The sequence below is a fragment of the Urocitellus parryii genome (assembly GCF_045843805.1).
Source record: "Urocitellus parryii isolate mUroPar1 chromosome 13 unlocalized genomic scaffold, mUroPar1.hap1 SUPER_13_unloc_10, whole genome shotgun sequence".
Classification (NCBI taxonomy): Eukaryota; Metazoa; Chordata; class Mammalia; order Rodentia; family Sciuridae; genus Urocitellus; species Urocitellus parryii.
Window position 1 is genome coordinate 1,421,348 of NW_027551762.1, and position 23,094 is coordinate 1,444,441.

Sequence of the window (23,094 nt, forward strand, 5' to 3'; positions counted from 1 at the left end):
GGCCCAGAGCAATGGAGCTGGCCAAGTATGAAATGAGACCTCCAAAACAATGAGCCCCAAATAAACTTTCCCTCTTCTAAATGTTCTCATCAGGACTATTGGTGGTAAATTTATGGGTGGTAAAATGAGCTCACTAATATACCCCCCCAACACACACACATAAACTTCATAAACTCAGAGACTGATCTCCAACATGAGGGAATTAGGAGGGAGTGGGGCTCATGGGAAAGGGATCAGGTCATGAGGGTGGGGTCTTCATGAATGGGATTAGTGCCCTTCACAAGGACCTGAAAGAGGACCTCCCTATCGAAGACACAGAGAGAAGGTGCCCTCTTCTCAGCAGGTCCTGACCAGACAGAGTCTACCACTGCCTGGACCTGGGATCTCCAGTTTCCAGAACTCTGAGGATTATTTCTGGTGGAAGCCAACTCACTGAAATGGCATTTTGATATGGCAGCCTGAACTGACCAGGACGGATGGGGAGAGAGGAGGAGGAGGAGGAAATGTATACATGAGAGTGGATTGTCTAGAACGGGCCCCAGGGGCTAACACGGCTTATGGTAAAATGGAAGCAGTAGGATGGAGAAAGCAGAAGAAGATGGGAGCTTCAGGTCAGGGCCTCGTAACCCAGAGGTCAAAAAACCCACGGTGGCAGCCACCTACAGAGCTTTGGATCCATGACCCCTGAAATGAGAAGTCACATTCTGAGAACAGCTGCACTTCAGGAATCCAGGAGTCGGAATTGGAAACCTAGATTGCACATGGTCCATGTTTTAAGAAAAAATGCATCTTTTGGTACCTCTGCTCTGTAAGACTGGAATAAGACAGCAAGGACTTCACAGATTCCGAAAGAGGATCACAAAGGTGGACACAGGAAGAATACTCAGAAAAGCCATTCACACTGATGTCCCAGCCGACAGCCGGCTCCAGGGAAGTGCTGTTTGTCAAGTAATTAACCCAGGGAGAGGATCCATGGCTCTCCCCAGATTGTCCCCGGGTCTGGCGACCCCCATAATATAAGGAAGCCATAGGTTCTGCTCAGGAACGAGGGTCAGTGAGGGAGTCAGATTGCTGGGTGAAGACAGAATTGCATTGGTTTCCTTCTATCTCTGAAAGGATGACCTCGGCCCTGGCATTCGGGGCAGTTTTTCACAGGATATCCAGCAAGAGTTGATAACTGAAGTTGAATGTGTGTATATAATGCCGGGCTAAAGCAAATGTTCACACCACAAATCTATGTAAACAGCAGTTGGTGCTAAAATTTAAAAGAAAAATAAATGGGAGGCATGCCAACTGCTCACTATCTGAACCCCCTCTCCCATTTGCAGCTCTGTTCAGCCAGCAAAGCCTGCAAAACTGGATCTGAACACAGGACCACAGACCATACTGACTTCTGTATTGTCCTGGGGCTCTTGGTGAAAAGAAAGGGCCAGGGTCTGAAAGCCAGGAGGCCTGGGATCTAGTTCCAGCCTCCCACTGAGGCAGGGTCTCACTGAGTTGCTAAGTGTCTCACCAAGTGGCTGAGGCTGGCTTTGAACTTGCAATTCTCCTGCCTCAGCCTCCTGAGCCTGAGGGATTACAGGCGTGTGCCATTGTGCAGACTCAAAAAATAGTTACAGAATAATTGCTGAGGAAGAGAATTCAGGAAAATCAGACATAGTTCCTGCCCTCGTGGAGCTGAAGGTCAATTGGAATGACAGGCACTGAGGACTAAACAGATGGCAGAAGCAAAGCTACTAGCAAATGGGCATCTAATTCCGGGTATGTCAAGATTTGATAGGAGTTGCATGACCAGGAGAGCTCCCTGGGGAAATGCTCACAAGAAGGGACCAAGTCAAGGGAGAGAGAGTTTATGCAAAGGTCCTGTGGTAGTGGAAGTAGTGGGAGTAGGACTAAGAAGGAGGTAGCCAGAGTGACTTCTACCCAGAAAGCAGGATGTAGTAAGAGGCAGAGATAGTAAGCCACCTGTCTCTGGCCCAAGAATAATGGGAAGTCATTGATATGGTTACCAAAGAGAAAAGGAAAGAGAGATGAGCAAGATCAGATTAGAGAACTAGGTAGATTCCTATGGCTACACTATGGAGAAGGCTTGAGAGGAAACCAAAATTGGTCAGTAGAAACCAAAAAAAAAAGGTTCCTGCAGTTATTCAGAAAAGACACTGGACATGCTGTGTTGGAACAACAGACATCCAAGAGATGACAAGCCATGGATTAGCCTAGGTCTCAGTTAACTCACTGGTAAATGTAGCACAGATGAACAACATGGACTTGGTAACCCTCTGACCATGGAGGATATGACAGATAGGAGTCTCGCAGAAGATTCTGCACCATAAAAAAGAAAGGGGACTTCTAAAGTGACCTCGAATTTCAGGGCAAGTGGTTAACTGTGCTTCTGTCTCTGCAGCTACTCTAACCTACAACCTGAATGCAGAGTATGGGGCCGAGGGGACAAGAAAAAAGGAAATGGAGCTTAGCAGACAAGAAACAGAGCTTGTGGTGCCTCTCACTCAACAGAAAAGCGGGGAAATCAGTCCTAACTGAATCCCAGGATTCAGTTAAGATGAGATAGTTAATAAGCAGAAGGAAACAATGATTTGGGGATTCTGGAACAAAATAATTTATAAAGTTAAGAGCCAAATCATGCCTAGTATTCCTCAAAAGAATAGACTCCTTTTGTATACCAGAGGATGACTTTTTATATCAGAGCATTAGAATTACATATAATAATTGGGTTCATCCCGACAAAATCCTACATGCATGGAATTCAATTTCAGTTTACGAACCCCATTTGCCATCTGCCAGACCCCTGCTCTCCTTCCCCAGACCCCCGTTATCCTTCCTCTACTCTACCAGTCTTCCTTTTGTCTGTCTGTCTGTATGTCTACCTAACTAGTACTGGGGATAAAATCCAGGGTGCTTAACAACTAAGTCATATCCTCAGCCCTGTTGATTTTTTATGTTAAGACAGGGTCTCACTGAGTTGCTTAGGGCCTCACTAAGTTGCTAACATTGATCTCCAACTGGCAATCTTCCTGCCTCAGCCTCCTGAGCTGCTGGGATTACGTAGATGCCACCAAGCCTGGCCTGTCTATATATTTTTGATTGGGTCTTTCTACTTATGCATAAAGGTAAAAATTCCCTGTAGTATATTTATAGATGCACACTTGATTTTCAAAGAATTCATTCTGCATAACCTCCCCTTTCCTATCTCACCTCTCCATCTTGATCACTTTCTTGTACACCACTGATCTTCCCTGTGCCTGAATGTGACCCTAGCCTTCCATCAACCCTTCTGTCCTTTATTTTATTCTGGCTTCCACATAACAAGACAAAACATTCAACCTTTGAGTTTCTGAGTCTGGTTTATTTAATTTAGCTTGATATTCTGTTTCCATTCATTTATCAGCAAATGCCATAATTTTATTCTTTAGGACTGAGTAGAACTCCACTGCATGTGTGTGTGCGCGCGTGTCTGTGTGTGTCACAATTTCTTAATCCATGAATGGACTTATAAAAATTTAATCTTAAACTTTCTCTTTTGGGCCACTTTGAGCTAAGCAGAGATGACCCAGTGTAATACGCACACAGGGTCAGGGATGCCCAGTAAAAATGATGCTGAATCAGAGATTTTTCCAAAAATCCATTTTTGTTTGTTTCTATATGGATTGATGGCTAAGGAGCTTGGCAGCCTACTTAGCCATCAATCTGTAGCGACACCAACAGAACTTGGAGATAAAAAGAAATGAGGAATTATGAACCCCAAACTGGTCTTTCTTCCATATCCCACATTCATACCAATTAATGGTCATTAAAGAATTGAAGTGGGTTTGGAGATGTTGTCATAAAAATAAAGGTAAGGATTTGGCACAAAGCAAGTTGGAACTCCTAAGGAAATACTAAAATGATCCAGGTCATGGTCAGCCAAGAGGATTACTAGGCTTAAGATAGATCTTAATGAGATGAATGGATATATATATATATATATATATATATATATATATATAGTATATAATGGAATATTACTCAGCCTTAAAGCTTGAAATTATGGCATTTCCAGGTATATGGATGGAACTGAAGAATAGCATGCTGAGTGAAATAAGCCAATACCAAAAAACCAAAGGCCAAATGTTTTCCCAGATACGTGGATGCTGGTGCATAATGGGGGTGGGTGAGGGAAGAATGGAGGAACTATGGTTTGGGCAGAGGGGAGTGAGGGGAGAGGAGGGGAAAGAGAGTGGGAAACATGGTGGATGAGACTCACATTATTATCCTATGTACATGTATGATGGAATGACTGGTACGACTTAGCATTGTGTACAGAGAAATGAAAAGCTGTGCTCCATTTGTGTACACATAAATAAATAAAAATTCTAATAAAAAAATCCCAGAAACAAAAAAAGATAGTTCTTATTGGAATGAGAATGAATTTAGGGTACTGTCAATACCAAAATCTCTCCTCCATAGATATTATGAATTAAAACAGTTTTCTCAGTTGTAGATGAACATAATACCTTCATTTTATTTATTTATTTATTTTTGTGGTGCCGAGGATAGAGCCCAGTGCCTCATTCATGCTAGGCAAGCACCCTACCACTGAGCTACAGCCCCAGCCCTAATACATATTTTTTTAAAAAAACTTTGATTCTTGGGGCTGGGGGTGTAGTTTGGTGGTAGAGCGCTTGCCTGGAGTGTGCAAGGCCCTGGGTACCAACCCCCAGTGGGGATTAGAGGCAGGTGGGTGTGGCTGGAGAAGGGGGCATTGGGGGCGTGGCTTTTATTTGTCTCTGGAGAGTGGAGTCTCTCTCTGCTTCCTGATCACCATGTGAGCTGCTTCCCTCCACCACACTCTTCCTCGATGATGTCCTGCCTCCCCTCGAGCCCTGAGGGATGGAGCCTGCTGTCTGTGGACTGAGACCTCTGAAACCCTGAGCCCCCAAATGAACTTTTCCTCCTTACACTTGTGCTGTCCAGGTCCTTTACTCACAGTAGTGAAAAAACTGACTAAAACACTTCCTTTCCGATCTCCAGATGGCAAAGGCTCTTGCCTGCAAGTGACATTAGGGTGACCAGGCTGGTATGGTGGTGGGGTGGGGCTAAGCAACATGGCCCAGGAATTTGGGAGGGAGCTTATGTATCATGAAGAATGCACCTGAAAACCCAGTTGGGCGCCCACTGTGGCAGCCCAGTGCTGACACTCAAGAGCCAGGCTTGGATAGGTGTCTCTGAGAACCCTGGAAGAGAACAGCGACCCTTTGGGCTGCACAGAGGCAATAGGTGAGCTCCAGCTCTGGATTGCAGGAACCCGACCACGGAGCAAGTTTCAGCATTAGACTCTCACTGCTCTGTGGGGCAGTGTGTGGGCAAAAGAGTAAAGCCGCATGTTTCTCTGCCACTCAACCTGGGTCACACAGTCACTTGGGAAGACAATGTATAGAAATAACCAGGAGTAAGATTCTGTGTTTCTCCAGCAATTTGTTTGTTCATAAATGTGTATGTTCTTGTGCTGATACTCTCCCATAAAAGTTCCAAGGCCAGGTGAAATAAAGTGAGTACAGTGGTCTTCGGATGCTCATCTGAATTTTATGAGGAACATACTAGGAAATGGCTCCTGATCTAACTATATACACCCGTGCTCTTTGCCATCCATCCTTTTTAAATTAACACCCATTTCTGGAAAAGAACTGTGGTCTCTGCACTCCAATAGGAAAGAATGTAGGCTGGGTTAGGGGGAGTGGCTCAGTGAGCACTTGTCTAGCCTGTGTGTGTGACACTGGGTTCGATCCTCGGCACCACATAAAAATAAATAAAATAAAATAAAGGAATTGCATCCATCTACAAATAAAATAAAAAATAATAAATTAAAAATAAAAAAACAGAATGTAGGCTAACAAGAAATACAGCAAACCAACAGAATGTGGGGGAAGTACTTCATGGAGAACATTTCCTCTTTATCCTTAGTGCAGGATTTAAGAAAAAGTCGTGGAAAGCCAGGTGTGGTGACACATATCTATAATCCTAGCAGCTCAGAAGGCTGAGGCAAGAGGATTTCGAGTTCAAGGCCAGTCTCAGCAACTTAGCAAGGCCCTCAGCAACTCAGCAAGACCCTGTCTCTAAATAAAATATAAGAAAGAGCTGAGGATATGGCTCAGTGGTTAAGCGCCACTGGGTTCAGTCCCTGATACAAAATATATTGATATATATATATCAATGTATGTGTGTGTGTGTGTGTGTGTGTATCAAAAAGCACACCTAATAGTTAAAATTTACGGACCATGGTTATTAACACACATCCAAAAAATGCCATCGAAGTCTTCAATTCCGAGCGTTTAACAAGAAGCTAATGCTAGCAACAGCAAGATCATCTTGAAGTGATGAATGCATTATCTTTCCATCCCTCGAAAATGAAAGAGAGAGAAATAACTTTAGATGAAATGAAATGAGTACTAGCACCACGGACAGTTAGTTATGGCTCCTTGGGAAGAAATAGAGAGACGCTATCTGTCTTGTAAAGGTATTTGAGACAACTTTCCAGAAGTGGGCGAGGTGAAACGAAGTCGCTCTATTGATTCTGCCAGATGGGGATATATAGCAGTCTCGGGGGTGAAGACAGATGTGAACATTAAAACTGTTTTATGGGAAAGTTACTGTCTGTATGTAATAGGCTGCTTTAAATATAAACTTTCTATATTCATATTTTAATATCCAAAGACAGAGTCTATTTTACAGATAAGTGACCTGTAAATTTCCATCAGGGATAAATAAATAAATAAATAAATAAATACTCCCTCTTGAATTTACTTTCTGGAAAGATGAAGTTCACAAAAATACTTGCAGAGGAGAAAAAAAATCTGTGTTGCTTAAAAAATAACGATTTAAGCAAAAGAAGCATTTTCTATAACAAGGTATGAGAGGCAGATATAAAATGAATGATTGCAGCCAAGACAAGACCATGTGGCTCCTGTCAGATGCGTTATTTAAAAATTTAAACTTTTAATTTTTCTGGTAATTGTAGATTCATGTGCAGTTGTATGAAACACCTTGCTCCTACAGCTCTATTTCCTTCACTCATAACATCTTTCAAAACACATAATGATATGTGTGCTTAAAAAAAAAAGACTGCAATTATTCAGGTTGCCTTCATTTAATATATTAAATGAATTCTCGTTTCTCTTAAATACTCGAATATTGATGAGCTAATGTGGCATTTCAAGAATACAGAAGGAAAGCTTCCTAGCCTTCTGCTTATTAAAAAAAAAAAAAAGAACAACAACAACAAAAAAAACCCACAAGTTGATTTCTGCATCAAACTTTCTAAACGACTGCGAATTGACACTTTGTGAAATGAAGAAAACAATTTTATGTTCTTGTTTTAAATTGCATATAACTGGCTGTCACTTTATAAAAACCCCTCCTCTAAAGCCATCTCAGAGGATTTATGACATGGGGGCCTAGGTAGTATGAATTTTCACAGGAATTTCAAGAATTTTCACAGGAATCAGTACAGTAGCAGGGATTTATTCCTGCGGCTCAGCGCTGAGCTTCTGAGCTTGCTGAGACAGATGTGCACGGATCTGGCTAGCTGGGCTTTCAAACCAGAAGCATGCACTGCCAGAGAGGCAGCAAGTTGTGGATCACTTGAGAAAGTCAGCCAAGTGACAGAGATTGATAATCAGCTTCTGGAAGACCAAGGGTCATGAATCAACTTCCACTGAGTGAACCCTATGCACTTCTCAAACCTTTCATTGATGATACCCAGCTGTCAGTGAAACGTGCCATCTTTGCAGAAGGCTGTCAAGCGTGGTAAGTCAAGTAGAAAACCACATCAGAAAGCCCAGCGCATTCCACTGACAGGCCCCCAGAATGGGCCACTGAGGTGGCTCGGAGCTCTGATCACACCCATTGTGGCAAAGCTCTCCTCCGCTACGATCAGATGGTCAAAGATTAGTGTTCCCACTGTAGTTCTTCAAGAACTAAGAACTAAGCCGAGAGCACGGGTAGATACTATGAAATCTAATGATAAGCACACAGCCCAGGCTGAGGAGCAGAGGTGAATGGATGACAGGTGGGTTCGGCAAACACTGCAGGTGCACAAAGTTTTTCCACAGCAGCTACTGAAACTGATGAATGAAGGTAGAGGAGAGGGTAGCCAGCTGGTATATGGGAAGAACTGTTTATGAAAAAGCCCAAACTCAGGAATCACTGTTCTGAATGGGAAGCAATTCTACGAACAAGCCAGGCTATGGTCCATGAACGATCTCAGGCCATGGTGGGCACACAGGAAGAAAATGGATCCCCCAAGCTGCATGGGCAGCCAGTCAGGTAAAGAGAAAAGTCAGCTCTGCGGCTCACACAACATGCTTCAAACCAAAGGGTTGAAAGTGAAGTCATTTTAGCCCAGCATGGGGCCTCAGGCTGTCCAGGATTTAAAAGGGATTGCTCAGAGTGGTGCAAGTACAGGGAAAGGAAGAAAAGGAGGAAAAGAGAATGTGTTTTAACGGGTTAAAGTTGTAAGAAGTGAAATAAGAAGATGTAGAAAATATCTTTAGCCATCAACGTAACCCCAGGCAGCAGAAAGCAGGAGTATAATATCACATCTCAGTGTTTATTTTCAGATGGGACACTTGGGACACAGCGACTTACAGGGAAATCCTGAAGCTGAGAGCGACCCAACACTAAGGAGCGGGGAGGCCACTCTCCACATTAGCCATGGTGAAAAGACGATGACACCTACTCACAGATCCCCAAAGGCCAAGGCGGAGAGGTAAAGAGAAAGTGGAGGGATCGAACCACACAGAAAACACACCAAGGGAGGAGAAGTTCGCCCACGCTTTCATAAGAAATGTTAACAAAGCCAAACCTCAAAGAAAATCATTTTATTTCCATTTGCACATAGGACCCAGTGCTATCCGACATAACTGTCTCTATCTGCAATACGATACCAGTTGCTAAATGTGGCTGCTGAGCTTTGGAAATGTGCCCAGTACAACCAAGGGGCTGAATTTCCATCTTATTTAATTCTTAATTAAAACTTGAATTTAAATAGCCACATGTGGCCAGGAGCTACCGTACTGGATAGGTATCAGAAAGATCATACTATGTACCTTACATGTTTTAACTCCTTGAGTCATTACAATGCTATGAGGGTGAAACAATCTCATTGTCCAAATATATATATATATATATATTTTTTTTTCCTTTGTGTGGGAGGGTACCAAGGATTGAACTTAGGAGCACTGGGCCACTGAGCCACATCCCCAGCCCTATTTTATATTTTATTTAGAAACAGGGTCTCATTGAGTTGCTTAGTGCCTTGCTTTTGCTGAGGCTGGCTTTGAACTAGCGATCCTCCTGCCTCAGCCTTTCATGCAACTGGGATTACAAGTGTGTGCCACCACGCCCAGCCACATTTTATATATTTTTGATAAAATTGAATCTCAGAGTGGCTGTGCCCTTTGCCCAAAGTCACATGATTAATTTAGGCTCCATATGGCCATGTGCACTATTTAAGAGCAAATTCCGGGAAAGGTAAACACAAGTGATTACAAAATATTTCCTGTTGATCCACAGACAAGTAAAGATGCCTACCTGTTTTCCCTGTGTTTTTCATCCAGGTTTTGTTAGAAGATTCATTGTCAAAGCCACCGAGTTGTAGCTCCTGGTATTCTTCACCGACAAGTGCATGATGGTCTAAGATGTCTATTGGGGACTGGTGACGACCCCCACAGCTGACACTGGACGTGACCCAGTGCTCAGGACCATAGGCACCTGTGGAAAGAAAGCAACACTTCAATCTTCAGGGCTCAGGGATCAGAGATGGAATGAATAAGACTCAGGAAGATGGACCCCACATCTACCAAACTACATTTTCCAATACATGCCAACTCTAAAGAGGTCGCATTGTGCAGTATTACACGTTATAGGTTGATGTCATTGGTTTGATTTCAGAAAAGATGTATGACACAAGATAGTTTATCTTCTTGATATGCAATAAAAACATTTGCTATGTTTAAAAAAAAAACTTTAATATCTTTATTTTTTTTAATGTGTTGCTGAGAATCGAACTCAGTACTTCATATGTGCTAGGCAAGTGCTCTATCACTGAGTTACAACTCTGCTAACTTAATCTGTAATCAGATTCAGGGAGTTGCACAGAAGGGCTGTCAAGAGTTGTTCACGTTTTTGACAATTTTGAAACAAGTTTCTTAAAATAAGCAGAGCATTCATTCACAAGGAACTGACTTAATCAACTTAGCATGTTTTGTTGATGTGAACAGTATCCAAACCACAATTTTTTTCTAACAACACAAAAGTCTGCAAACAGAGAAAGGAAAGGAAAAAAAATATCAAAATTAAAAGTCACAGAAACGCACGCCTATAATCCCAGTGGTTCAGGAGCCCAAGGCAGGAGGATTGCAAGTTCAAAGCCAGCCTTGGCAACTTAGTGAGGCCATAAGCAAATAAGTGAGATCCTGTCTGTAAATATAAAAAAGGGTTGGGGGTGTGGCTTAGTGGTTAAGTGCACCTTGGTTCAATCCCTGGCACTCAAAAATAACTAACTGACTAACTAAATAAATAAAGTAAGTCACAGAAAACTAGATGAGATTTATTAGAAATGATATAAACAATAAGGCAGGCTTTTCTTTTGGTGAATTGTGACAGATTTCCCAGTTTGATTAGTTTGTGGTCTCAGATGTTAAACTATTCTTTTTCTCCAAACCTCTCTCTCTTCAGAGAGGGAAGTATGAGATTGCCTTCAGATTGGATTTGGGGCTCATAGAAATAATAGACACCTGGGGAAACCATATGCCATAAAAATAAAGGAAGAGGTTCAATTATACAGCATGATTCTTATAGGTCCCAATCCAACTCGAACACAGAAAAAACCCTATATTTTCTTCTCTGCCCTATTTGGAAATGAAATGTTGTGGGGTCAATGTCTGCTAAGTGGATAATGAGCTCTTAGGATTTTCTGCATTCTACTTTTAACCTTGTCAATATAACAAAGCAGGGAAAGACACAATCTTTGCTAAAGAGATTAGGAAGAATCTCCTTTTGAGAATGAGACATAGAGTAAGTCTAACCTGGACAACTTTAGGTAGATAAAACCCAAGGTTTTCAGATAAGAATGTTGAGTATATGTCAATACATAAGCTAATATATGTAAACATGCAGACACTCATAGAAATGACTTCACAGATCAGACAGAAGAGGAGAAGAGCCAGAGGATCAACTAGCTCATCCACTGGTATTTCTGTGCATTAGTACACATCCAAGCTTGTGCAAAGGAAGATACAAGTCTTACTATTTGAAAATTTCCCCTAATTGTCATCCCAAACAGTAAGAAAAAAAAAAAAAAAAACACACACACATATAAAGAACATCCCCTGGGGATGGCAAAGATGGGCGATCTTGGGACACTTGTAAGTCATTTGCAAATGCCATAGTAAGTCAACTTTCCTTACAGTAGCACTCCAACTAAACTAGGAAACATCATGAGCATTTTATTCATGCTGTATCACCTCTTGCTGGAATTTCCAAGAAGGTGAAGCACAGACTGTGCATTTCCATATCTTACCCAAACTTCACTTTCACCTTACACACACACACCCACACACACACACACACACTTTTCTGTCTTCTTTTTGTTGTTTTGAGGTACTGAGGATTGAGCTCAGGGTCTTACCCATGCTACACAAGTACTCTACCACTGAACTACATTTCCAGCCCCATGCATCTGTATAGTTTAAGAAAAAGGTGGGGTGAGAGAATGTGAAGATGGCCTCCGATTATAGGGACAAGTTTAAATTTTCTTCCACATGTCCAAAGAATAAACAAACGAAAACCAATCAAACAAGGTGACAGAAATACAAATTTTAGTTAGCTATAACTGGGCCTGTACATCTAAAACATGGGAACTCATTTGTTAATACTGTATGTGTTTATAATGTGTGGTGTATATATACACAATGGACTATTACTCAGCCATCAAGAAGAATGAAACTCTGCTTTTGCCTGTAAACGGATGCATTTGAAAGCTATCATGCAAAATGAAATAAGCCAATCCCCCAAAACCAAAGGTCAAATGTTCTTTCTGATATGTGAATGCTAACACACGATAAGGGGGGGAGGGATAAAAGTTCATTGGATTAAGACAAGTGGGAATGAAGGGAAGGGAAAGGGAAAGGGAAATAGGAAAGACAGTAGAATGAATCTGATATAACTTTCCTATGTTCATATATGAATACACCCAGTAAAAGTCCACATCATATGCAACCCCAAGAGTGGGATACTAGTGAGAATAACATATACTCCCTGTTTGTATAAATAGGCTAACATTGACTCTACTGGCATGTACAACTAAAAAGAATAAATAAATAATGCCTTACAGGAATTTACTACTACAATAAAATCACACTCAATGAGGAAAAAAAGAACAGAAGATGGTAAAATACACCCAAACACATATGACTCCAAAGAAACAATAAATGCAAGTCATCCTTTACAAAAACACAGATACCTGATAATGATCCTACCGCCAACAACAACAATAATCTGCAGTATCAGAAAGGACTTCCATTCATGCCATTTCTCATAACCTTCCAGATATGAGTGAGATATAATTTAGCGCTCTATAAAAGTATAATCAGGGCTTGGACTCACGGGGTTCATTTATTCAGTAGTAACAATCTGAAGGTTTAAGCTGACGCCATGCTTGCTTTCACACTTGCACCAATAGACGTTCAAGTGCAATTTAATTGAAACTGATCTTCCACTTCAGATTTTAAATTAATTCTTCTTTGGAGCGCGTCATGCTCCAGACACCCCTGCCTTGCAAAAACCCCTATGTCATTAGTGGAGGAAATAGAAGCCATTTCTCCAAGCTTGCAGATATTGATTTCCTATTCTCACATCCAAGCACTACCACCATTGCACACTGTATAAATCTCTCTGGTGTTAAGACACTTTATAAAGGGCTGAGAATTACATCATTAATCATTTGCACTTGCGCAGAGACTACTAGTATTGAATGCTTTGTTTTTGAGAACTTTGAATAAATGTTTCTAAGTAAAAAACATGACACTAAATAAAGATTGTGGTTAGCTGAAACCTAGGAGTAGGGATGGGGGACCAAAGAAAAAACAAAACAAAACAAAACAAAACAAAAACCCCAGCAAGAAGCCTTCCTTCCTTAGGTATGATGTTATCCATCTAAAATAGAAGAAGTCATTTACACTTTAGTTTCCTCTTACAAGCTTTCTTAGAATGCAGGATATTTGCATATTGGCAGCTCATCTCATTCTGAACAGCTAACCAACTCTGACTTCACTACCTGATAGACAAGCCTACATTCTCAGAGAGGAAAAGGGGAGGGCAGAGGAAGGACCTTCGAGGCAGTTTAGCAATGCTGAAAGCCATTTCCCATCCACCTGTTACAAATCTTGCAAGAATGAGCCAGTGCAGTAGCACACTCCTGTAATCCCAGAGACTCAGGAGGCTGGGGAACAAAAGTTTGAGGCTGGCTGCAGCAACTTAGTAAGACCCTAAGCAACTTAATGAGGTCCTGTTTCAAAATATAAAATAAAAACGGCGAGGGATGTGGCTCAATGGTTAAGTGCCCCTGGGTTCAATCCCCAGTATCCAAAAATCAAAAAATCAAAAAAAAAATAAAAAAATAAACCTTGCAGGAATGAGATCTGGATACAGACATTCTGCCAACCGTTCAATACCAGGGGAATCTAACAAGGCTTCATATTCAACAAATGATGAGAAATATTCCTTTGATCTCAGGGAACAGAGGGGTAGTATGCGATCCTGGCATAGACGTGTGGGTTTCCTGTGAGCCTAGTTATATCATCGTTGCAATTTAGTGTTTATTATACACTAATAAATATATGTATGAAATGTCTTGCCCACTAGAGGGAAATTCTGTGAGAAGTGGTTCCTTTAATATTTTGTTCAATTTAGTCTCAATGCCTGACACAGGGTCTTCCACATAGTAAGGCCCTAAAACAATTTACATACACGAATGATAATTACAGGAGGAGATCAAAGAGTGGCCGAGCTCTGTCTTCTAATTGTACTAGGGAAACCTCTTTGTGCGTGATTTGTTGTTAATTTTACCCATCTCTCTGAGGACACGTCACTGAAGAAAATGCAACTTTTTTTCACTATTACAGGGAGTCAGAACATTATCTGAGGAGATGGGATACACGTATCCAAATCTATGTGCAAATTTAATAATTTGCACAAGGGTGACTTATTATTTTCTTTTTTATTTAGTTTGCATCATTTTTGTAGAACATAGTCATGTTTCAACTTCTCTTATTTCATGTATTCTTTCAAAGACTTCTCTCATCAAAGAAGGTCAACTGAGGAGGAAATTTAGTCTTATTAACCAATCCATCAGTGTTTCCATTCAAACACTGATTGGATGGTTGCATAGTACTAGGCATGGTCCTGAGAAATGGGTTTAGAGAACAGGGCTGCCCCAGATTCCTTAGGTTCCCTTGGTCAACTTAAGCCTTCTGTGGCTTAGGCCCCTTATCTGTACAGAGGGTGCTTGTGTGTGCAGATTACACAAGATAATCATGTAAGTCAAGTTCATATGCAGTATCACTCAACAAAATGTCACCAAGTGGTTGCTCTTTATTGCTGGGTTACAAAATATACCGCAGGCTGTATTCCATAGAAGAAATGGACATGCAGTCCAACCAAGGGCTCCTGAGGTGGATGCAGGTATTTTGGGGTATACAAAGAAAGAGGAGGGGCCTCACCTCCCACAGTGGGAAGAAGCAGAAAAGGGACATTTGAATGATATTGCTTCCAGTGCACCCAGGTTTACAAAGCTCAGGTCATTTAATTCAAGGATTTCCCACTTGGGGAGAGGCCACTTGATTCCACTGGGAAATGGAGCTGAATCCCAGCTTCAGCTAGTTAGTGACTTGCTTGCAAAGATTTAAGCAGGAAAAGATAAATACAGTAACTTCATTCAAATGAAGCAGCCTGACTAATTAATGTCAGCTCAACTAAAGGCAAAGGAAGACATCACTGACAAGATCATGATGCTAGTGTGGCCGTCCTGATGGGATATGCTAACCTGGGTGGTACTCTTTCCAAAAGTCCATAGACCCCCCTCAATCACAAGGAGTACACATGATAAACCGAAAGTGAGGAACAATGCACAAAACAATTCACCATCCCTCCTCAAAAACATCAAGATCATGGGAGGGCTGGGGATGTGGCTCAAGCGGTAGCGCGCTCGCCTGGCATGCGTGCGGCCTGGGTTCGATCCTCAGCACCACATACCAACAAAGATGTTGTGTCCGCCAAGAACTAAAGAATAAATATTAAAAAAAAAAAAAAGATCATGGGAAACATGGAAAGAGTAAATCCCTGTCCCAGACCAGAGAAGAACAAGGAGTTGTAATCATAAATACAATGTGTTGTTCAAGATTGAAGGGTCAAACCAAAAATGGGAATTAATGGAAAAACTCATGAGCTCTGAATGAAGTTTGAAATTCAATTAATAAAACACCAGTGTTGATTTCCCAGTCGATCTTGGTCCAAAGGTTATTTTTAGTGGCTATTCTGCAAACAAAATGAAAAACTACTTTTGATATTGTCCACAGGTACTAGGCTTGTAGCTCAATGGTAGAGCGTTTCCTTAACATATGTGAGGTACTGAGTTCGATTCTCAGCACCACATAAAAACAAAGGTATTGTGTCCATCCAGAACCAAAAAATTATATTAGAAAAAAAAAGAAATTGCACAGAGACTGGTGCAGTGGTGCATTCCTGTAATCCCAGTGGCTCGGGAGGCTGAGGCAGGAGGATGGCAAGTTCAAAGCCAGCCTCAGCAACATCGAGGCCCTAAACAACTTAGTGAGACCCTGTCTCTAAAGAAAATACAAAATAGGGATGGGGATGGGGCTTAGTGGTCAAGTATCCCTGAGATCAATACCAGGTACCCCACCCCACCCCCCTGCCAAAATAAATAAATAAAAGAAAAAAATTGAACAGAGGCCAAGTACGTTTTTTTAAATGACTTAAAATTTAATATGCCTATTTGATTGCATTTGCTAGTATGAATTTGAGAATGTGTCGAGGGCATAACAGGTGGGGGATAAACGAGAGATGATATCACAGCATCTTTCCTGCAGGAAAGGAATTTGCACAGAGAAAGATGGAAGGGAGGAAAAAAATTTAAAAAAAAATTAAAAACCCACTGAGCTAGAGAAAAAAAATTCACTGAGCTGGTAGGTGATATTTCATTATTTAAGGTCATATAAAATTGTATAATATATAAAGTTGGAGAAATTCACCTTTAAAAATTGTAGTTAAGAAACAACATTATGAGCTTAATTTATGGCTCATTTGTTCCTTAAAATAACCCACTTTTCCTCCTCGGTGTGCCATTAACAAGTCACTGTGGTTTTTCTCATTTTGAGAAGCTACAATTTAGTTGACTAGCATCAGAAAGACATATTTCTATAGTATGGAGCATAAATCATGAAATTGAAGATTAATTCCAACTGGCCTCTTTAAGGCAGACACAATTCTCCATGCAGAAATAATAGCAAATACTATAAATCTGGGCTCATGTTTGAGAGTCAATTTGATACTCAATGTTTTATTTTTTCCTTAGGCAGATTCAGCCCAAGGAATCTGGTTGCCATGTATGAGAGAAGCATTTAAATTTTGTTCCACCTCCACCTCTACCCATACCCTGAAGCATTCCTAAAAGTCCAGACAAAAACAGAAACTGGGTATACACCTATAATCCCAGCGGCTTGGGCAGCTGAGGCAGGAGGATCTCCAGTTAAACAGCCTCAGCAAAACAAAGTGTTAAGCAAGTCAATTAGGCCCTGTTTCTAAATAAAATACAAAATAGGGCTGGGGGCGTGGCTCAGTGGTTGAGTGCCCCTGAGTTCAATCCCAGGTACAAAAAGAATTTTTTTTAAAAAGTCAGCAACAAGAGTTTTGTAAAATTTAAGAAAAAGTATTTTTGAGCATATTAATCATATCTTTGTCTAAGACCAAGGAATTTCAAATACCCACCTATGATTTGTATTCCAAACAATACTTTCTTTAAATACATAAGAGGTATTTTGCTGAAAATAAGCATGCATCTTGAATTTATTTTACCATAATACATCCAAATAATGGTTTCTATTCACTAATGAAAAGCCATTAAAAATAATGAATTCTGTCCAAATCTAATTAAAAACAAAACTAATATACATGTTATGTGCTGTTTCTAGTCAAATATGCTTATCGATGCCCCCCTCAGGGAACTTTTATTAAAAATAGTACCTGGATCTAGGCTTATTACTCTGCATCCTGGAATCTACTTTTAACCAACATCAACAATCCAAAAAATATGTGCATTCATTTTTTACCTAGCATTATAAGTAATGCTTTTTCTCCCAATCTAGTATACATCTTTAAATGATTCCATTTTTTAATTAAACTCCTTTATGGGATTTAGCTTACAATTCCTTTGCATATTGTAGTACTGGTAGGTTAATTTCCTTTATGCATTTATTGTTATACAAATGAAAAATGGGAAAAGCACTAAAACACGTTCCTGTTACTCTCCACTGTTTTTTACTTTATTAACATATGATTATGAAGTTGTTCAACTTTGTTTATAGGAATATTGTTAACTGTTGAATCAATTAAAAAAATCTACAGTGACCCCAGATAACAAATCACATTTTCCAAAATTTGAGGTTCTGAAATTACAGGTATGAAAACTTCATTCTCCCATTCCACATCAATGGTGCGCTTTGAGGAAACTACTGATAACTACCCATAATACCAGAAATACCAGCAGACAATAGCACCAGAAATGAGAGCTCCTTTCTTCATTTTTTACCACCATTAACTGTCTAATTTCCCAGGGTACCTATTTGAGGGCTGGATGTTAAAAGTAATTTCAGGTAAAATTTTATATAGGACCATCAAATTTGACAACTTCCACAGTCGACTCCACTCTCTCTATAGAGTTAAAATAGGAATGGAAAAAGCAAATGCAGGACCTGGCTGTCACCAACTGCCCCTCTTCACCTTTGACAGGTGTGCATCAGCTTTTGGGGGCTGTGACCAAAATATATGACAAGAACCAAGAGAAGGGGAAAGTTTATTTTGGTTCAGGGTTGCAGAGGTTCAGTCCATGGACATCTGACTCCATTGCTCTGGGACAAAGATACAGCAGAACATCATGTGGAGGGGCGTGGCAAAGGAACACTTCATGGCATCCAAGAAGCAGGGGGAGACCCACCTCCTCCAGCCACAATCCATCTGCCTATAGTTACCCCCCAGTCAGTCCATTCAAACTAGGATGGACGGATTAGGTTACAGCTTTCAGACTCTAATCATTTCACATGAATATTTCTGCATTAACCCAGGAGCTTTGGGGAGACACCACATATCCTAACCCTAATATTAGGCACTGCTAACAGATCTAGTTTTCATGGATCCTAGGATAGGTGAGTCATCTAGAGATAGCCTGTGAATCACAGCTATGTGTCACCCTTGAACTAGGATCCGAGTTGCTATCTTCTTTGCCTAGTGCTCTTTTCACCATACTGTGTGACTTTCCTAGTTACATAGTCCTTAAAATCAGGGCAGGGAATGAGGTGGGGGGGGGCAGGAGGCGGAGGTGGGGGGTGTCCCAGGTTCTAATCGTAAGGCTTTCTGGATTCTATTTTGCTATTTTAAAAAATGAGGATAACTTAAAGATGGGTCAGTTGAAAGGTTGAAGCCACCAGGAGCCTATGTGCAGGCTCCATGAGTTGATTACCTGGGTAGATGAGAGTAATAAAACTTGCACCATGAACATGCCTGCAATTCATACACCCAAAGACTCTCTGTTCTTCCAAGTAATAGTCTGAAAGCATGCACTATCAGATCCATCTCAGACAAATAGATGTAACTTCAAATTGCATCCACCCTGCATCCAAATATTTAATGAAAGTTCCTACCAAGCACTGGGAATGTAGCTCAGTTGGTAGAGTGTTTGCCTCGCATGCACAAGGGCCTGGGCTCAATCCCCAGAACCAAAAATAAATAAATAAATAAAAAATAATTTTTTTAAAAAAAATCCTACCATTAATTCAGATCATTTATTCGCTCAAAATTTAACTACTATGGTTTCAAGTTGGGGTGCCTTTACTCTTACATCTTCCAGTTGCAACATGAAATTGGTTAAAATAAGCCTCTAAGTTACTAACAGGGTCATCACATGTTTTATTGTCCCAATGCCAAACATATTATATTTTTGTATAAAATGGAGCTAAGCAAATTCCAGATCTAAAGCTTTCAACTTTCAAGGGAGATACATCTTCAGGAATCCTTGCCTTGTATCTGACAACAGAACTCATTTTTAAAAAATTCTAATTATCTATACAAGCCATAACAATAACAATTACCCACATACAAAGTCATAGAGCATAGAGAAAAGAGCAACAGTCAAAGATGCTAGCAACTAGAGTTCATCTTCAACAGTGGCAAGTGAGTTTTGACGAACTCCTTGGCTCTCAATGTCTCCCAGATTGTAGGATTCCTTCACCATGAGGGCCACAATACACTAGCAATGCCTGTCGTGGCTACCAAGGGACAGGTGGGGACAGCATGTCACACAATTGCTCTTTCCCCTCAGGTTTCAATTCTGGAGAGTGCAGTTGACAGTGGAAGGAGTCAAGTTCAATAATGATTCAGTTTTTTTAAATGTAAATTACAAGGTTACATCACCTCATCTCCAAAACTCCTGAGAGTTCCCAATTTTATAAAAGCATTTCCAGTAACACCGGAAGAATCAATCAGGCATGTAAGATATTTGTGGATAGTCTCCAGTGAATCTCCCAACCCCGCCACTGCTTCCTCTTTCTTTCTTAAAAGTTAACTGCAAAGATATGATGAGTATTAAATAATTATATCAAAAGCTTAGGCAATAGTGCTTGGCATACAGTAAATGCTCAAAGACATGACCCTGACCCATCTCCACTATAGCATTTGGCAATTAGCAGAATATCATCCTTCTTGATGGGAGACTGAGCCAGGAAAGTGCATTAGCGTGGGCCTAACCCTATGGGGGCACAATATCATGTCCATACAGTGTATGGTATCCATTGGGATTTCCCTGCTCAGAGAAACTACTTTGGGCTGGTATTATTCACAAGGCAGTGAGAACTTTCAGAGTCTGTGGGAGGAAATTACTTTCCAGGAGGTACATAAAGAAGAATTGGCAGTGAAATCAATGCAAGAAAAATTAGAAGGCAAAGTGATTGGGTTAGGAGAGTCTCAACACAATCAGTGAATTCATCCACTGGTGGAGTAACTGGGTGGTAACTGTAGGAAGGCAGGGTGTGGCTAGAGGAGACAGGTCACTGGGGGTGTGCCTTTGGGGTATATATTTTGTCTCTGGTGAGCAGATCTGCAGATTGATACCCCTCCTTCTCTGCTTCCCGGTGGCATGTCCTGAGGTGCATTCCTTCTGCTATGATATTCTGCCTCACCTAGGGCCCAGAGCAATGGAGTTGGCCATCTATGGACCGAGACCATTGAAACCATGAGAACTAAATAAACTTTTTCCTCCTCCAAAATTGTTCTTGTCAGGTCTTCTGGTCACAGCATAGAAAAAAACAAAAACAAAACAAAAAACCTGACTGCAATAGGCAGGAACTCACCTGAAAACAGAAGAGAATCAGCTTAAATCAGCTGTCAAGTGCAAAGTCAGGAACATAAGGAAGGTAAAAGAAATGGAGGCAGGGACCCAATGAAACCATACTTCAAATTTAAATGTGATCTCCATAGTTTTCTATTTCAAGTGTCTTTGCATTCAAACCCACTAGAGTAAGCTCTCTGTATTTGTGACTAACAACATAGGGTGTAAACAGAATGTTGGTTTAAGAGACCAACAGTTAAGTTATTCAATGCTTTCTTTCTTCATTCATCACTAAGTCGAAAATGTCAAATTATAAAGATAAAAATCAGGAATGTGTGCTGAATGGAATATACACAGATAACATCTCCTGCTTCCTCTTTCTTCCTATCCTCTTTCCCCATAAGAGAAGAATAAACAAGGGTAAGGATTTAAAGATCTCATTTAGACAAAAGGATAGGAAATAGGCTCTCGGGTCCCTTGCCATAAATTTTTACTCAGGTAACACTGGGGTCATGGGATAAGAACCCATAAGAGACTAAATGGGATGAGGTGTATCTCACTGAAGTTCTTCACCTTAGAGACCAGCCACAGCTCAGGCTATTATGTAGGGAAGACCCATTAAGGTGACCATGAATTATTCTGCAAGGTCAGAACTGCAGCCCAAAGTGCAAAATGAAACCTGGTAGTTGAGTCTGGATTAAACATGGCTGGGATTCTTGTCTTTCTCAGAAAGGACTTTTTCACATGGCTTCTCTACTATCAATATCTTATGCCATAATACTTTGTTTATTCTAAGTTACTCTAGGTCATCAGAAATTCCTTCACAATAAGACAGGGGTGTGGGGGAGGATTCCCAGAGACATCATTTGGGAGTTTGGGAGAAGAGAAAGTCTTATACCAACCCATCAGAAATGAAAATTAAAAATATGGACCACGCCACTGCTGAGGGTGCGCACAGGATGATTGACACCTTTGCTGTGACAACTAGGAAAAAAAAAAGCGATGTATGTTCCAAAATACATTTAACTATTAAACACCATCGGGGCAATGACAGGAAACAAAGTGCCCCATTTACCAGGTGAAGCCAGAACAACATGAGGGAGTCCCTGTGTCACTCTCACAGGTGAGGACTAGATGTTAAATTGTTCTTTTCTCTATTTTGATAAATTCATAGTATAAGCAACTTCCAACAACTGGGATACAGAAAGAAAATTAGAGAAAATTAGTCAAAGTTGTAGGGATAAAACCCAGCTACCAAAGGGGCCTCTCCCCTTGACCACTAAAATCGCATCCCACCCTCTCTGTTTACTTCACCATCTGACTCCATTTCCTGGTATAAGGACCAGTAGCAAAGAAGGTCCCTGAGGTCACAGACATGTTCACTTTCAATACATATCTGCTCAACTGGGATAGGAGTAGAGCACCTACCATAATCCTACTTATCAACATTATATACTATATTTTAAACTGTAAAATACATGTGAAAAACATCCATTATAAGCAAAATATCAAAATTTTAAATAAAGATAATTAAGAGTCTGGGGCCAAAGGAGAAAATGAGGAATTAAAAATGTTGCTCTAAAATATAACTGACCTTGATGACCGAGTTTTGGCAACCTTAGTCATAGTCCTGGCATTAACTGATCGAGAGACTGATAGTTAAAAGTAGATAGCAATAGGATGACATCAACCATGCTTCATCAATGGACAGAATATTCACTGGGAATGTTCACTATATTTTACATTTTTCTCATTTTACAGATGGGAAAACGGAGGTTTCCAGAAGCTAAGAAACTTGCCCTCCTGTAGTAAGTGACAGATCAGGAAGTCTCATCTGCTCTAGAAAATGGGGTTGCGACCTATGGCTTATTGGCAAAAATCTGGTCTAACACATGTTTTTTGTAAATAAAGTTCTTCTGGAATACAACCATTCTATTCATTTACATATTGTGTGTGGCTGCAAATTGTCATAGCAGAGCTGGGTAGTCATGAAAAAGATACCACATGAAAATATTTAGCCTCTGAGTCTTAAAAGAAATGCTTCCTTTCCCTGGCTTTAGAATACCATAAAATGTTGCTTCTCTAGCAGAAATAGAACATATGTAAATATTCACCAGAAGGGATTTGCTAAACTGATTGTGTTCAGTACATAACATTATACAAATCGTCCAAAAGTAGATAAGCTTACTGTGGGAAAAATTCCAAATGAATCCACATTTAAATATTTAAAATAAATAAATAAAAATGCAAGAAGAAATGAAGGACACTCAAAATATATTTGTAACCAAAGGAAATATCACATTATTGAATAAAAGCCTCTTTACTGTAATAAGAGATTACAGAAATCAATAAATCCAAAACCTCATAGGAAGGTAGGCAAAGGATATGAACCCATAATTTAAAAAAAGGAAAATTTTAAAAAAGGA

At 40.4% G+C, this 23,094-nt stretch overlaps 1 protein-coding gene across 1 annotated transcript in view; it reads right to left on the reverse strand.

Moving 5' to 3' along the window:
• LOC144251317 (receptor-type tyrosine-protein phosphatase gamma-like) overlaps window positions 1–23,094 on the reverse strand; it is a 152,138-nt gene that overhangs the window by 72,160 nt on the left and 56,884 nt on the right. Inside the window, exon 2 of the mRNA XM_077794331.1 lies at window positions 9,586–9,765. Within this exon, the coding sequence (XP_077650457.1) occupies window positions 9,586–9,765 (180 nt within the window). The remainder of the gene's footprint in view (window positions 1–9,585; window positions 9,766–23,094) is intronic.